This window comes from Anopheles gambiae, chromosome 2 (assembly GCF_943734735.2).
Source record: "Anopheles gambiae chromosome 2, idAnoGambNW_F1_1, whole genome shotgun sequence".
Taxonomy (NCBI): Eukaryota; Metazoa; Arthropoda; class Insecta; order Diptera; family Culicidae; genus Anopheles; species Anopheles gambiae.
The window spans coordinates 83,732,936-83,751,003 of record NC_064601.1 but is presented as its reverse complement, the minus strand read 5'-3'; the positions used below and the strand labels follow the sequence as shown (position 1 = coordinate 83,751,003).

At 39.7% G+C, this 18,068-nt stretch overlaps 1 protein-coding gene across 10 annotated transcripts in view; it reads left to right on the top strand.

Annotated features, from left to right (window-relative positions):
* LOC1276079 (calcium-binding protein E63-1) overlaps window positions 1–18,068 on the top strand; it is an 85,941-nt gene that overhangs the window by 10,543 nt on the left and 57,330 nt on the right. The window contains exons 4-5 of one of the 10 annotated variants that reach the window (XM_061649692.1): window positions 9,291–10,625; window positions 10,691–11,802. The exons of 7 other annotated variants lie outside the window; for them this stretch is intronic. In XM_061649692.1, coding sequence (XP_061505676.1) covers window positions 10,157–10,625; window positions 10,691–11,004 — 783 coding nt within the window. In that variant the 5' untranslated portion in view covers window positions 9,291–10,156 and the 3' untranslated portion in view covers window positions 11,005–11,802. Of the gene's footprint in view, window positions 1–9,290; window positions 10,626–10,690; window positions 11,803–18,068 lie in introns of those variants that run through there. 2 more of the 10 variants (XM_001688598.2, XM_061649691.1) reach the window with 2 other exon arrangements.

Sequence of the window (18,068 nt, the reverse complement as noted above, 5' to 3'; positions counted from 1 at the left end):
ATTATAATCATTGTGCTACTATTATCGCGCGACAAAGGTCGTTCGTGTGTGGTTAATCGTTGTGATCGTCATTGTATAGATTTTTTCATACAGTCTCATGCAATCGCACACAAAAAGAACCCAATAGTGTAAGCTAATTTTATGTTCGTTCTTTTACGGTTCGGTACTTTCGTGAACTCCTTCGACTTAACAACACGCCCGTCATGGGTTCAAGTCCCGAATGGAACGTGCCCCTCATGCCCCAGGACTGGTTATCCTGCTATTATAATAAAAATGTCACTGAAAGCCGAATCCACTAATGCTACAGGCAGGCCTTGACCGACTGCGGTTGTTGTGCCAAAAAAGAAGAAGAAGAACTATTATTTTATCTTCATAAAGCAATTTTCTTATATCCAGTCAAGAATTTGAACACGTTATCTTTTAATTCATCTTTACAAAAACATTAGAGTAAATGGTACAATGCAGTACTTTATAGGCTCTACATGTTGGTTTGCTCACTTGATTTAGCACGTCGTTGGGACGTCCCCGGCACGGCCGACAAAAAATCACTATTTATTGGTAATTTTTATTTATTTTAAAGGGTTTTCTAAAATGTTTTTCTCTGGTAAAGGTGCAAAGGTTGTGTTGCATTGTTTATTTTACAAATGTTCCTGTGTATAGCGTCCTGAATGATTAGAGATCAATTTCTAAACCTTTAACTGGAGGTTTCACACTTATACCACAAGGTGTCACAAAATTCATGCCGAACAAAACATTCAAACAGTTGGAACGAAAGCATGCCTAAGATTGGCAAAAGAAGGACAGCAGTAACTGCTGTGAGGACAATGCAAAGGTATGAGGACAACTACACAACTCGGTCGCTACACCCGACCAGCACCTGCCTTGACCTCTGTGGTCAGAGAATGTCAGCTATTCGTATCAGTTTGTTCAAATCTGACCGATGAAGTACAGCTTTTCAAACGTTGCTGTCAATCAATCTTGTTATTTTGGTTGGACAGACAGTCAGCACGGACATCTCACGGCGGTCAAGGTTGTTTCCTGCGCGGGTTGTAGGTTACCAATATGAAACAACAAAACCTTGCGAAAACTGATCCGTCTAGTTAGGAGCAGCGTTGTACAAAAGTAAACCTAAGCCTCATTAAGACGAACAGAACAGAACCAAACATGCACAGCTCATTTCCACCAACATTTGCTTAGGCAGAGCAAGACTTTTATTCTCTGCCCTGCGATTTGGCAACAATATCCGTCCCACTTACCAAAACCACAAATAACGAATAGGAAATTATGAATTCTATCTGTACGAGGACGTACCCAACCTCGGTCACGTGACGGAAAAGCACCTAAAAGCCGCACCACCTTGATCGTAACACGCTTGTTACCATTTGACAAAATGGATTGCACTTTATCCGGCCAATGTTCCGGATGGGTTGCAAGTAGTTTTCCCCACCTCCACCACCACTGTCGTGTAGTTTTTGGCAATCACAACAACACGCTCTAAGCTTCTCATATCTCGTGCACGTGGGACGCGATTTGGGTGGGTTTTTGGGTGTGGTGTGTGTCTATTTGCACATCCATTTTCACGGTCAACGGCCCTCGCACCGTCAACGAGACGGAAAACAGTGCGGACAGGTACGGACAGGTGAAGAAAACCAGGTGAAGAATATCAAACATTAGCAGTTACCGATTGGCGTTTGCTGTGTGACATGGGACAAGCTTGCCCGAATCACGAACCCTGATTAATTAGCATTAGCGTTTCCTTACACGGCGTTCGATTCGGCAGTCTTGTAACGACGTCATTGCTTGATTGCTGCACGATTTGTTTGGAGGAAATTAAATATCACCAATACACTCACTTCCGCCCGCGAGCCGAAAGGTGAAGTGACAACCGGAACGATTGTGTGGTGAAAGTGCCGTGTGCCGTTCTGGGCTGCCTGCCGGCCTTGGTTTGCATAATTGATAATCCTGCCAGCGTGCTGTGACAGTGACAGCGCCATTTCTATGTTAATTTCGGCGTTGAGGTGTGATGAAAATTGCGCTCAAAATTCATTACCTCGCGTTTATGGCGGATGGTGTGAGTTATGGCGCACTGTTCTCGGTGCCGCTCACTCGCTGAACTGTGAAATATTGTGGCACGGCGGTTTCGTTCCCGGGCTGGCAATGAATTAATTTCCCTGTAATGTGATAATTGCTTTCAATCAGTCTAGTCTCGATCGTGTCGAGATGAAGAAGTGCTTAGCTCGGAGTTCCACGTTGTGTACCACGAATGGAACCTTTACACAAATAATCCCTACATCGGGAAATAAATATATTCTCAAACAACCACTTTTGAACAACAATTTAATCCACAACTATAACATCCCATTAGCACAAAGTTCAATATGTGGTCAATGGGGTCTCACCTTGCTAGAATTATAGAAACACTACATTAAGGTGCTTCAAGGCGCGTGATAGACTCTAAGATAAGATATTTAATTTATTCATGCAGTAGATGCGAAACTAACGATTTCCGGTCTGAATTAATGATGATGCTTCGGAAACTGTATCTACATCGATACCATTAGCTCCATTAGTGGCAGAATTTGTTCGGAAGCGTGCTATGAGAATAGAAACGGTATCACTATTACCAAAACGATTCTAGCATCAAATAAAAGTATGTTTTGGTACGAAGTTTCTCCTTTTTGCGGGCCATACTCGTAGAGATAGCGACAGTGAAAGGGCGAAACTGTGGATGTGTTCATTACAACCGTTGACCTTATGGTAGTTAGAAGATGATCCAACAGTGTAGTACAGTGTAGTTGTACGTATATTGTAATCTTGTATAGGTTTCAGGTGCGAATAATCGTTTCGAAATAATGAGGACAGCTCTTGATCAATAAATGTTCTAGCTTCAAATGGAGAAAAATAATAAGCATTTTCCATCGGCTAGAGGATACTGGTGTGTTATGAAGCACTTGTGCCAATTCTTACATTAACTATGTAATGTTCCTATTTATTCATCTAATAGGCTATAATATTACAAATAGTTATATTGTAATAACAATGATTATTATGATAATTGCATAATATTCTAAGCAGCCTAAGTTACTCTAAAACCATCATATACTATTTTTAAGTAATATATCTATCAAATCGATCTATAGTCGATAAAACGGACTTTACTCTAATTTGTTAACTTCATCGGAGAGATTAAAATTAAATTATACATAGGTTAAACTAAAACATCAAGACGTGAACGACAAACAATTAGACCTATGATCTGGCCTTCTAAAATCATTACTTCATTAATCGTGCTGTTGTAGCATTTTAGCTAGTATGTTAGTACTAAATTTGAATGAACAAATCTGAACAGGCGATAATTTATATCAAAATGATTGCCACAAGAGCCAAAGGCGTATCTGACGTATTTAATGTATTTCTAAGTTGCGATTCCACAATAAAACGGTTACACAAGCCTTAGTATCAATAATGGGGCCCTTTCCGTTTTAAGTTCGTAGGCTGAAATTTCAGCCTGTCAGCTGTTTGCATTGTATAGCAATTTTCGAGCAGCTATCTAAGTGGGTACGATATACAGGTGGACTTATCCCAAGGTGTATGAATTTAAAAGGCTGATTTATATCATTTCTGTTTCTGAATGAAGATTTTACAAGTGTTTTGTGTATTCGTCAAGCCTCCAGAACTGCTTGTTTGAACAAAAGTTTTTAACCATCCTTTCAAAATGTGATATTAAAATAATTTATAAAAAACATACTATGAGACCACCTGGACTGCATACACTTTGATTCTGGATTCCATCACCAGATCTCTTTAATTCACCTTGGGATAAATGTAAACATCACCTTGTTTTGCCATTTTTCGAGCAGGTACTCGAATCTAATTCTAGCTTTGAGGCTAGAATAATCTAGACTGAAAATTGCAGGCTAGTTTTATGTGCGGTTTTGTATGGAGTGTTTACATGATTTCAGCCTCCAACTGTGAAACTCCATACAAAAAACTTAATAGAATCGTGAAGGGCCCCAATAATAATATATACCGACTAAATGTTACACAAATCGTAATCTTTGAAGTTGTTCTATTTTCGGGGCCTTGGTCCGGGCCTACCCTAACAACGTCATATTTTATAACAATACGAAACTAAAGACTAGCAAAACTATAAGTAGAGGATCTTGAGACAATGACAGTCATAGAAGCAAAATGACGATCAATGAACCCGTTTTTCACACTATTTCAGATATCGTTTTTGCTGTCCAGTGCTCTCCAATCGTTCACTAGTTCTATGTTTGAAATTTGTTCAAATTCATACCACTTCTAATTTAAACTCGCTCGTTTGCTAGTTTGGAACGCATTTGCAAAACATATGATTACCGATGGCCGAGAGCTGAGTATTTTCTTCTCTAATCACAGTTTCATACTCTACGTACACTCAAGCACGTACTCTCGTAAAAATGACAGGTTCTTGGAGCCAAGATCGTTACAGCTTAAGCTGCTACAACGGAAGCGTCACGTACATACAGCTCGTGCCGTACTGTACCGGCGCCAGAACGATGATGAAGTGCGAGCAACAGGCACCGAACGCAAACGATCAGGGCAGCAGAAAATTGGAAAACACCCCAGAGACTCGTGAAATGGTCGTAAAACCGATAATCTCCCGCCGACAGGTCAACCAACACCAGCAGCATCAAGGTCAAACCCTCGCCTGCATGAACCAGGCGACTCGATACAGTGGTATACAATTCAATCCTGTTCACAGCACACTTCTACACGGTCGCTTTACGTTTGATTTATACAGCAACGTGCAGGCTAGGCTAAGACTAGTTCCAAAACTCGTCAACAAAGCACACAACAAGAGCGTGTGTGAATATGGAGGTGTGCGTGTGTGTGGTACAACCAAACAAACAGCGTTTGTACGAAGAAAGTTACGTGTATGTACATTGCCCTCTTCGCGATAACCACATCCAGTGCGAAACATGATTGCTCCTGACCTTTTTACGATGCTTTGCCTCAGTATTTGCGCAGCGTCCACATGGGTCACGAGCAGAAGCCCCGAGGTGTTGGCTCTGCTGCAGGGATGGCACTTGTAAGGAGAGTCTGGCCTCTAGCAACTTCAGCTTTTTCGATGGGCTCTCGACGCCATTCGCATCCCCCTTTTGCCGCTTCGGTAATGTAATCACGTGTTCGGTTGGCGCATGTAATGTGCACGAGAGTCCCCTGCACTGTCGTTTGCGAAAGCCTGCAGCAAGAAGCAAAAAAGAAGGCATTGAACTGGCATTTCGGGCAACCGTTCGGCAAAATGGGTCCGTTTATTGATAGCCATTACGGAAATTCAGTTATGTTGAGTTTTATGGACGAAAGCTTCCGTTATTGACTTTCGTTGACGATGTGTAGCCATTGGAAGTGGCTGAGGCACAATGTGCGACAAAGCGAAAAACGTGCATGAACTAATAATGAATCATTGAAATGAAAAAAAAAAATAAAACAAGCCTGACTAGTGAATGTGCACGAGATTATTTTTCTGGGATGTAATGAAAAACAATTTAATTGTGGTACAAATAATTGGACATTCTTAAGCGTCATCCGTACTACATCTTCCCAAAAAATATGTCATTTTGTTCAAGCTTCTCTAAGGCTGCTAATGTTCTTTGCCATCATAAGCTCAAAACTTTTCACATACTCGTAGAGAATCGTTACATACCAAAGTGCATTCCAGACTAGAGGAGACTATTATTGACACTACAATAACAAAGAGTAAGCCCATCACAGACATTTATCGTGATTTGCTCCCGGCACCATATTTGTATGGTAACATAAACCTTCTTAGCCCATCACAACTTCTTCCTTCTTCATTCCTTCGAGCATACCATCCCAGATAGATAATATTGCTTGCCAGAATTCGTCTGTCCATTTGGAAGGATGGATGCCAGTGGCAGTTATCCTTTTTTGTGCGAGTCTTCTTTTCACTATTCCTTCCGGATCTGTGAGATACCATACCAGCAACCATGCTGAAGCAAAGAAAGTGGAGCCCCAAAAATACTTGGAAGGCTCAGAACTACGAGAGATCGAGCAAAAAATCACTCATCACTACCGATGAGCGTATGTCCGCAGGGTAATGCTGAAGTACGCGTTTGGCACCATGCTTCCGGTCCGGACACACCCATACACAAGCAGCCCTTCGGGAGTTACTCTAGCCATCGGGGGCTTTCGGGCCGCTGCGTACCATTTATCAGGGTGATTTATGAGAGCTGATTTGATTTGATATTTATAAGCTGCCGCTGGCCATTGGTCGAGTGATCGAGATAGCAGCCGGCCGAAGAGGTATGCACATTTTTCTTTGCCTACCATTTTCTATCGTAGCGCGTTTTTATACCGCCAAATGACAGCTGTTATTAGCTGGGTATTCGCGCCACTTTTCGCTGAGGGCCATTCAAGCGGTGTGAGAGAACGCAGGAACGAGTATTAATCATGTTCGTTTGCGTAGCTCCGTCAGCCTGATGATTGTGTTGAAAGATAGGGCAAAACATTTATTGCCCGACAATGCTGCAGCTCTTCAAAGAGCCGGTCGATTTATTGCTTTGTGTCATGTATTGCGCGATTGATATTTCCACAGCGGCTGCTGTACAATTGTGCGCCACTAATGAACGTTTCTGAACACACCACAGGCTCGTACAGTAATGCGAAGGAGCGCATCGTGCACAAGAAGGCAGGCTTTGTTCGTAAACCAATGTCGAATGAAAGAAAGGAGCTCAGCTGGCTGTTCGAGTTTTGCTGCAGTATCTTTTAAACAAGCTGCATAAACAATGCAGAAGGAAAAGTTCATTACTGTCCGATCCGGGGAGGGGATATGGATTCTTTCATTTCCGGTCAATGTTCGTATTGTTCCTTGTGCTATTGAGTATGAAAAGCCGGCGAGGTAAGCCATGATTTGCATTTGCTTTTCCGCATTCAGGGCAAAGAGTTCGTTAAAGTGTACATGTTTAGTTTGCCACGGGAGAAAGAGCATTATAATAACCACGATAAAGAAAAGAACTTTATTCTCCTATTTTGCTTCATCATAATTTTTCTTTTTTTTTTCATTATTGTTTCAACTTTATAATCAACTGATTTGAATGCACAAGTTTAAAAGCAACTTTTTTGCAATGCTGTTTATCTGTATAAAGCTTTGGTGCTAGCATTTCTTCTTATTTCTTAAACAAAAGTAACGAAACAAAAAAAAAAGGCCGCACAAATTGCAACATAAATTACAAAAAAAGTAATTTACAGAAGGAAAAAATAGATGCTAAAATTAAATGAAATATTTCATGCAATAGCACATAGTGCAATAAGCCATAATGCAAAATATAAATCGTTTCAATTCGTATCGACTGATTCGAATCTATTCTTAATCGTCAATCGGCTTGCTTGCTTTTTATTAAAATTTATTTTTGAAAATTTTGAAATAGTTAGGGTAAATTTACCAATAGTGATGCAATTTGTAGTGGTACAGATGTTTTTTAATGGAATCAAAGTGTCAGGAAGGACAATTTCTAAATATTTTTACACATAACAGTTGGAATATGTTTTATCTTTGAAATCACAACCATTTTTAACCATGAAACGCATCAATTTTATGAAAAAAATACATATTTTTGGACTGCTTCGTTGTACTTATAATGGTGGTATGGTTCCTATAGTCGTCGTATTGTGTTCCTATAGTGGTGGTAAACAAAGATGTCTCAAAACAGTGTATAATGTCAATGAAACTTAGTTTTCAAGCTGTTTTCGTATGAACAGCAAGGATAACTGCCAATATATTGATTTCTTTCGTAATTTGATCGTAAAAAATGTATGAATTTGGTTAATGAAAATATTGACTAAAGTACTGAATAACACCTGTCGTCAACTCATACCCAGAAGAGTTTGCTTGATTTGAGGTCGATTTTTCACTCAGCCAGATAAGCGAATTCTAAATGTAAATTACTTACAAAAAACTCATTTCTGTTGTTTATTTTAATGAAAACAGTACGACATGTCAAAATTGTCGTCGAAAAAAAGTCTAAAATTACCTATTTTTATTGATTTTAGAACTAGGATCACTATAGGAACATGTCTGTTTGGTGTACCTATAATGGCACTATCGTAAAAAACACTTTAAAATACGTAAATATGGTCAAAAGGCAATGAATTTGAATAAAACAATATCATCTGATAACAATTATGTTAAAAAAAAAACTAATAATTGCGTTGTTATGTGATCATTTACAACGTTATCAAAAATATGAGTATCGTTATGAAATCCTAAGGATTTTGGAAAAATGTAGATATCTTTCACAAAATAGTGCATTTTTCGATCACTAAGAAACGGAATGGCCCCATTTAACTTTAACCCCTTAGTAAAAGGCTAGAGAACATTTCACACTATCATAAATAGCTTAACTACTGTTAATTTCAAATATGAGACGTATGAGACGCATTTTAGTGCAATACCACCACTATAGGTACGTTTACCCTACATTCTGAATAAGATTGAATGTTTGTAAAACAAATACTTATTAAAAAAAATGTCGCAACAAGTCGTATACTCTTTTGAGAATTTGTGTACTGTGAATTAGTAATATTTGTGCCTAATATGCCTAATACTGTAGCACTTTCTATCTAACGTAAAAAGCAGATCAACATGCTTTAAGGTAAGGCGAAACGTTCATAGCGACGCTAATATCCCCTATTATAGTTCCCAAAATTAATGCATTTGTTCACATAATAAAAAATAAAGTGTTTCAAAAGTTCACCAAGCATGTTCTAGCGAGTTTAATCCCTTCCCTTTAAAACACCGTACAATGGTAAATTTCCCCCCCACAAAAACGTTCCGATAGCTGAGTTCAAATGTCAAAGGTCCCCACCGTCGCTTTGTAACGAACATCAAACGGTTTCGTAGCATGCAGCGGCATCGATCGTGGGTTGTTCCTCTCACGCCAACGAACCATATAAACAAACTGACTGTAGTCAGATCAATCGCTCCCGCCTGGCGTTAGTTTCGTGTTAGCGTCTATGTGTGTGTGCGTGTCGCTCTGTGTATCATGCCAAGGTAAAATAATAATTATCAACCGATTTTCGAGCCGTACAGTCACACTAACACACACCCACACACATATCAACGCGTCTTGCCAAGGTTTCAGTTTGTCAAAGCATCGTCACCCGCAAACCATTTCCACTGCCCTTTGGCCCCTATCGTTTCTTGATATGCTCGTTTCCTTACTTCCGATTCCTTTGCTTGTCTCTTTCTCCCTTTCTCCCTCTCTCTCTCTCTCTCTCTCTGGCAGGTTAGTTTTGTGAAGGTCGTTCGTGGCTGCGTTTAATTGATAAGCGCACAAAATACAACCGAACGTTAACATTTCCAGTGTATCTTGTGTGTGTATGGGTTTTGCCAGCGTTTATTGCCTTTAAAGCGTTACAGGATAGTGTTGTCGAAATAACTGCCCCTGAAATAAGCGTGTACCTCACAACAGCAAACTAGCTTCGATCGATGCGTGAAGGATAGTTTCTTTTTCGTGTATCTTGTTCCGCCCACCCGTTGCCTTATCTGCCACCAGATTCGTCCAATGTACTCAACTTAACTGCTTGATAAGAGAGCCTCGGGCAGACCGGTACCGTAAGCAAATGCGATGCGAGTAGCAAAAGATGAAGTCATAAAGTGCCCCTACACACTTGCAGGACCGGGAAGATAGTTACGATATCTTCTATCAACACACACACACAGATACTCCGAACTACACACATCGTTTGTCAGCACTGTTTGCCCCCGTCGTGTTACGAGATTTGTCGTGGCATGCGATAGAGCGCACTCTAGAGGGTGATTTCACGGTCCCTGGTGATGCTGTCTCCAACGACGAGCTGAAGGTCGAGCACGGCACTGCTGCAACACACGCAAACAACGCCCGGGCGTACCCCCTCCCATCTCCCCATACTGCCTGGTTGGTTTGGGGTTCTTTTGATTTCGCTTGTTTTTCCGCCCTGTCGCCTCACTCCGGTACAGCGAAATCATATTAATCAACCAGATAAGGAAACCCCTGACAAAGATCTCAGCGGGACCCGTTCCCCGCGCTCGAGTGTACAGCATACTCGTTTCCCGAGGGCCAGACTGCCGGACGAGCCAGAGTGTGGTAGAGCCAGGTGGGGCAGGCAAGATATGAGTAGTGGGCCGCCGAGGATGGGCGCTGAGGGTAAAATGGCGAGTGCTAGCAGCATGGAGCAGCGGGTAGAGGTCGCTGACAGCCACTCGGTGCAGCTGTTGGGAGCGATAGAGACGTCGCCATCGTCTTTGTCGTCGTCGTCGTCGTTACCTGCCGAAGTCAACTTGAGCGGCAAGGAGCACAGTGTGGACAGTAATTTCCTGACACCGCGCGCGGCACGTGAAGGAACGCCGCCACGGGCGGATGCGCAGATCGAAATAGGTTTACCGCCGCGAGTGCCCCCGACCGGATGTGTTAGTAGTGGTGGTGGTGGTGGTGATAGTAGTGAAAGCAACAGTACCAACAGCAGCACCGCTGGAGCGCAACCGACAGCCGAAGCGAGCCAGCCGAAAAAGAAGGTCATCCGGCGCATCGTAAAGGTCCGGCGCGTCGTCAAGAAGATGAAGAAAAAAGACGAAAAGTTCTGTGAGTGATCATCCTTCGCTAAAGCGCTACTGTGCCTTCCCTTGTGTATCATGTATTATCCATAGCCCGACGCGTGGGTGGGTGCGTGTGTGTCTGTTGCAACATGACACCGACATGCTTCGTACAGGACGCGCCTGACCGATTGGGCACTTTGTCACTTCGAAACTTCGATCCGGAGCGACGGGGACGCCAACGAACGAGCAACGAAAAAAAAACAAAAACTAAAGAAAGCAGACCGAAAAGACCGACATCCTCTGAGCGCGAGACCATGACCTTCGACCGGAAGTTACCCACAACGATAGACCGACGCGCTCGAAAAGCGCCCACCGTCACACGCGCTTCGTCGTTATTCAGCCAGGACAGTCTGCATAACTTGTAGTGTGACAGCAAGACAAGGGTGAAGAATCGTACAAAAAAAAAACCCATGGCACACTCTCACCGACTCTGCATCATCATCATTACGCCGTGCCTTCTCCGTATGGCCAATATACGTGTTTCTGCTTGTATCGCAAACGGCGAGAAAACAGGTGACATACACCATCCAGCGAATGATGGCAATCGACTGTGGCGCTATAAAGATGACGCCCTGCCCTCCATCAGCAAATAGTGTCGGTAGAATGCGATAAGATATCTACCAAAGACCCGAATTGCTGGACTTCGTACCCCACTGTACGGGCGAAGGGGAGGGTTTGTTTGGCATCTTTTTTGCTGTTGTTCTTGTAAGCACCACCAAGTAAGAGCACACGCTGGTTGTACTGCGTGGCCTCGTGCCGAGAAAGAGAGAGAGAGAAAGAGACATAGCGCAACCCACACAAGCAGAGCGCTGCTCCAGCTGCACTGTACTGTCTAAGGCGACTGTGATAAGCGACTTGATTGCTATTGATAATCGACAATCAATTGTGTTTCCATTCCATCGGCGGCCACTTCATTAGCCACGCTAATCAATTAAAACCGGAGCACCGTATCGGGCCGTGGCTTATCGTTGTTGTTTCGGCTTAGTCATGTGTGTGCATTGCAAATAGGGGTTGAGTGTGGTAAGAATTTCAATTTCTATTGCAAGCACTGTTTGTTTGCCACTGTAATTTTAGATTCGCACTGATGAACTGTGAATAATTGCACCTTTTCTTTGCTTATAATATATTGTTTGATTTTATTTCACTCGAACTTCGTCAACAAGTTTGCAAAGACATAGTTATGTACACATGCGCTACGCGCTATGATACAGGTGCTGAGTAAGAAAACGGTCGCAAGCGAGCCATCGATGTTACTCCACGCGCGGAGTCAAGTTCCAACGGGAACTCCACTGGAAGCAGGTTCCCACGACCAGGTGTGGTGTCGTATGTTCAGACGGACCGAGGCAACATGATCATCATAAACGTGGACGACAACGTGACCGGCAAACCTGGCAGCACCGAAAACACCAGCCTAGCTAAATAGTACCGAATCCAGAAGTTAGCTTTAGTCTTAGTTTAGCAGTTCGCAAATAAAGATCCCCAGTAATGTTTTTTTTTAAAACTTACTCCGGGCAATCGTAAACATAATTGGCGCAGTCGGCTAGGCCCAATTCACGTTCAGTGACAAGTGTTCAAGTACAGTGCAGTGAAATAACGGAAATAAATCTGTGTATCGCCCGGACTTTGCTCCATCGCCCGATCCGTGGTTGACTCGTGACGATCGCGTGAATTTCATTATTTCATAAAGTGTAAGAACAAGTGCACGAACGGTTGGTTTCAACTATTTAGAATTGGAAGAGAACATTCGAACAAAAGCTAGTGGCAAGACTCCCCAGCCAGCGTTACTGGGTAAACTAATCAACGCAGGACAATCGCTGACCCAACCCGTGGACAACGAGTGACCAAAGAAGAAAAGGAAGGACAATCGCTGACCCAATCCGTGGACAACGAGCGACCAAGGAAGAAAAGGAAGGACAATCGCTGACCCAATCCGTGGACAACGAGCGACCGAAGAAGAAGAGGAAGGACAAAGCAAAGGACAGGTAACGGAAAACTCTAATTTCCCGACACGTGGATAAAAAGGTGAGTTACATCCTAAAGCATAAGTTCCCCTACTCTTATAATAAAAAGGCGGTAGGCAACAAACAATTTTTATCATTGAATGCCAAAATATACCCCTTTCCCAAAAGTTCGTTCTTTGAACTTCACTAAGGACAAGAAAATTCCAGTGAAAATGGAACAAAATATACACGCATTGATTGAATCTATGCGCTCGTTAGAGGAACGCGTTAACACACTCCAAGCGGAAAACGATAGTTTACAACGCTTCCAACAACAACAACAGCCAACGACCTCGAGTCGCAGTGCTGACTATTTTCGTATCCCGGATCCAATTAGGGTCATTCCCGGATTCGACGGAAACAAAAAACAGTTAATCGGTTGGTTAACAACAGTTAAAAAAACACTAGACCTCTTCAGAAACAATGTGGCACCAGAAATATTCAGTGTCTACGAACAGACCGTAATTAATAAGATAGAGGGCAAAGCACGTGACACTATTTGTGTGAACGGAAACCCTACTACTTTTGATGAAGTCGCAGATATTTTGCAGAACGTTTATGGCGATCGAAACAACATCGCAACGTATCAAACACAACTGTGGAACCTAAAACAAAACGAATCTTTGAGTCTTCACTATAGAAAAACAAAAGAAATTTTGATCAATATGAAATCAGTAGCAAGACAAAATACGGTATACGCTTCACATTGGGAGGCAATTAACCTGTTTTTAGAACAAGAATGCCTCGCTGCGTTCATAAATGGTCTGAGCAAAACATATTTTGGATATGCACAAACCGCACAACCAGATGACTTGGAATCAGCTTATGCCTTTCTATGCAGATTCCAAAACGCCGAAAGAACTAAATCAAACACCAATAATGGGTTCGAAAAACATCCTAACGTCGATAAAAATGTAAAAAGGGATAATAAATTTTCACAACCTAAACACCTTGAAAATAGACCATTCAATAACATGAAACCATCTTCAGATCGTACAAAAATTGTTCCCATGGACGTCGATCAATCCTTACGGTCCAATATGAGAAACAAAATTTTCTCGCATACAGCCGAAGAAGATGACGGAAAAACAATATCAGAAGAATCCGATTCAGACGAAGAAACCGATAATGAAGAAGATGTAAATTTTCAAATTACTGCAAACTTAAACCCACCGAGTTAAACGCAATTAACGGACTACCCTTTTACACAACAAAATTAAATTGTTCAAACATCAAACTTTTAGTAGACAGCGGAGCGAACAAAAACTTTTTAAATCCAGAATTAGTTCCACTAACTCAAAGAGTGAAATGCGAAACAATCACCATAAAAAATAAAAATGGTAAGTTTAAATCACAAGAATGCACATTCATAACCATTCTAGATAAAAAATTAAAATTTTACCTTTTCAAATGTCATAATTATTTTGACGGAATACTCGGATACGAATCACTCTCCGATATGGAAACACTAATTGATACAAAAAATCATAAACTTATTCTACCCGATCGTACAATCGACTTAGAAATAAGAACATTAGAACCCCCTTCAATTACATTAAATGCTAATAATTCTCAAATTATAAAGCTTCCTGTTTCTCAAACAAAAGGAAACATTTTTCTTCCAAAAGACATTCAAATAAAAGATGCAATAATTCCTTCAGGCGTTTATAAAGCAAAACAAGGATATGCTAAAGTTCTTGCCAGGAATTACGGCGACACATTAACATTTCATTGGACTAAACCAGCAAAAACATATGAATTAGACAAAATGATCGAAATAAATCACATGAGCACACACCCATATAATGACCATCCGCAAAATTACATAGCAAATCTCGAAAATTTAATTCGCACCGATCATTTAAACAAAGAAGAAAAACATAAACTTTTCGAAATTCTTAAACAAAATCTAGGCATCATCCATCAAGAAAAAGAAAAACTTTCATGCACCACCGCTATTAGACATCGAATAAAAACTAAAGACGATATACCCATTCACACAAAAACTTATAGATACCCCAATATTCATAAAGCAGAAGTGAATAGGCAAATCGAAGAAATGATTGCTGACGGTATTATCCAACATTCTATATCCCCATGGACATCCCCAATCTGGATAGTCCCTAAAAAATCAGATGCAAGTGGAAAAGAGAAATGGCGCATCGTGGTTGACTATAGAAAATTGAATGAAAAAACGATCGATGATCGATACCCAATTCCCAATATAGAAGAAATTTTGGACAAGTTAGGTAGAAGCATGTACTTCACTACACTTGATTTAAAATCCGGCTTTCATCAAATTGAAGTTGATAAAAAGGATAGACCAAAAACAGCTTTTAGCACAGAAAAAGGACACTTCGAGTTTATACGAATGCCCTTTGGCTTGAAAAACGCACCTGCTACTTTTCAACGGGCCATGAATAATATTTTAGGTGACCTTGTAGGAAGAAACTGTCTCGTATATCTAGATGATATTATTATTTTTGGTAAATCACTCCAACAACATTTGGACAATTTGAATAAAGTGTTGAAAAAATTAATTGAATCAAATTTAAAGGTTCAATTAGACAAATGTGAATTTTTAAGAAAAGAGTGTGAATTCTTAGGACACATCGTAACTCAAGATGGCATCAAACCCAATCCAAACAAAATAGAAAAAATATTGCATTGGCCCATACCAAAAACAACAACCCACATTAAAGGCTTCTTAGGAATCCTTGGTTATTACAGAAAATTCATAAAAGATTTTTCAAAACTGACCAAACCTCTCACAAAATGTCTTAAGAAAGGTTCTAAAATAACACATAATGACGAATTTATAAATTGTTTCAATGATTGTAAACAAATGCTCACTACTGATCCAATTTTAAAATATCCTGATTTTAGCAGAAAATTCATTTTAGAAACAGACGCAAGTGACTTCGCCCTTGGCGCTGTACTTTCACAAAAATTCGAAGATGGTAAGGAACACCCAATCGCTTACGCTTCTAGAACGCTTAACGAAACAGAGTGCAACTATTCAGCTACCGAAAAAGAGCTACTCGCCATTGTTTGGGCAACCAAGCATTTCCGACCGTACATTTTCGGAACAGTTTTTGAAATAAGAACTGACCACAAACCTCTTGTTTGGCTAAGACAGAAAAATGATTTAAATAGAAGACTTCTTCATTGGAAACTGGCCTTGGAAGAATTCGAATTTGAAATTAAGTATAAAAAAGGTACTCTTAATGGAAATGCAGATGCACTATCCCGCATAACGGAAAACCCTGCTTTAACATCCGAATTAAATGCAAATACTGCCTCTAACAATACTGACACTATGACGCAACACTCAGCAGATACTAATGATGACGAATTCATCCCAGCAACTGAAAAACCACTAAATGAATTTAGAAATCAAATAATACTAGAAGAAAATAATAATGATTCTCGAGAAGCAATTACACTTTTCGGAAATTATCATAGAATAACAATAAAAACACCCCTTTTTGGACCAGCTATGTTGATCAACATAATCAAAGAATATGCATCTCCCAAATGTGTTACTGGCATTTGTTGCAGCGAAAAAATCTTACAAAACTTACAAATTATCTACAAAAACTATTTCTCTCGCGCAAAATCGATCAAACTATTTTGGACAAAAACAATTTTAGAAGATGTAACTGATGAAATTGACCAAGATTTGATTATTGAACGACAACATAATGCAAACCATAGAGGAATTATTGAGACCAAACTACATATTGCTAGAAAATATTATTTTCCAAACATGAAAACTAAAATTACTAAATTTATTAACATTTGCAAAATATGTCAAAAAGCTAAATATGAAAGACGCCCATATAAACAAAAATATCAAATTACTGCCACTCCTAAAAAACCTTTGGAAATCGTTCATATGGACATCTTTATAATTAGTGATAAACATTTTCTAACCCTTTGCGATAAGTTCTCAAGACTAACCATGGCGATTCCTTTACAATCAAGAAACGCTATACATATACTAAAAGCACTAACTCAATTCTTCGCTAACGTTGGAAGACCTTGTTTGCTTGTGATGGACCAAGAATGTTCGTTTAAATCCACCACAATCAAACAATTTCTTGAAGAAAATAATGTAGAATTCCATTATACAAGTGTTGGTCAATCCTCTTCAAATGGAACAATTGAAATTGTCCATAGAACAATAAGAGAATTGCACAACATAATCTCACTACGAGATTCTACAAAAAATCTATCAACTACTTCAAAAATTAATTTGGCAGTCTCAATTTACAATGATTCTATACACTCTCAAACAAACATATCCCCTAAAGAACTATTTTTCGGCTTCAAAAACGAAGATCCTATCCCTGAGGACCTTCAAGAAAGAATTAAACAAAAAGAGGAACTTTATAGAGTGTATGCTACAAAACAAAAAGAAAAAAAATCCAAATACATAGAAAAATTAAACAAAACACGAGAAGAACCAGAACTATTCAAAGACAATGACACGATCTTCGAAAGGAAAAGAAATAATTTAAAACACGAAGAAAGGTATCGTGAAACGAAAGTTTTCGATAACCTAATTACAAATATTTTAGACCGCAATGGAAGAAAAATTCATAAATCAAAATTGAAAAGGAAACGAAAAACCTAACAAACCATTTAAGTTCTTTCTCATCCTTACGGAAATCACAGCTGAATACTATAAAAAACTAAAAATGAAATTTGGAATGATTCATTTCCTCATAATAGTTTTAACAAATTCAAAACTTATAACAGCAACAATTTATAGAGACTAACCTTAACTATATTCAGAATTTAGCCAATAATATTACCCTAACCAACCATCTTAAGGACACCTTAGACCATAAAATCCTATCAGCTTATAAAAAAAGGATGAAATATAAGACCTAGAAAACAAAAGAGAGGCATAATAAATGCAGGAAATCGCAGATCAGAAAACACTTAGAACATTCAGAATTTAGAACATTCAGAAAACAAAACCATATCCAACATTAACGCTCAAGTTAGAATTAATTCCGAAATAGAAAAATCAGTAAACAAAATTACACAAACTCTAAAAAAAAAAAAAAAAAAAAATCGAAAATCAAATGAATAATCAGATAAAAGATCAGATCAGATCAAATGAATAATCGTAAAAACTGAAATAGAACAAGTAAATCTTATCCTGAACATTGATAACATTGTACAACTGTAGAAGACATAGAAGAATAGACGGATGTAAAATTTGTAACCAAGCATAAAAACACCATTTTCAATGTTAACGAAGAGTGCACGATTTGCAACAACCCACAACCGCTAAACGACGAGTGTATCTCAAATATCATCAGAAATCATCCATCTAAATGTACCACCACCACGAGCTCCGAGCATACGATAATACGAGAAATGAAACCAGGAGTCATTCTAATCGATACCACCCT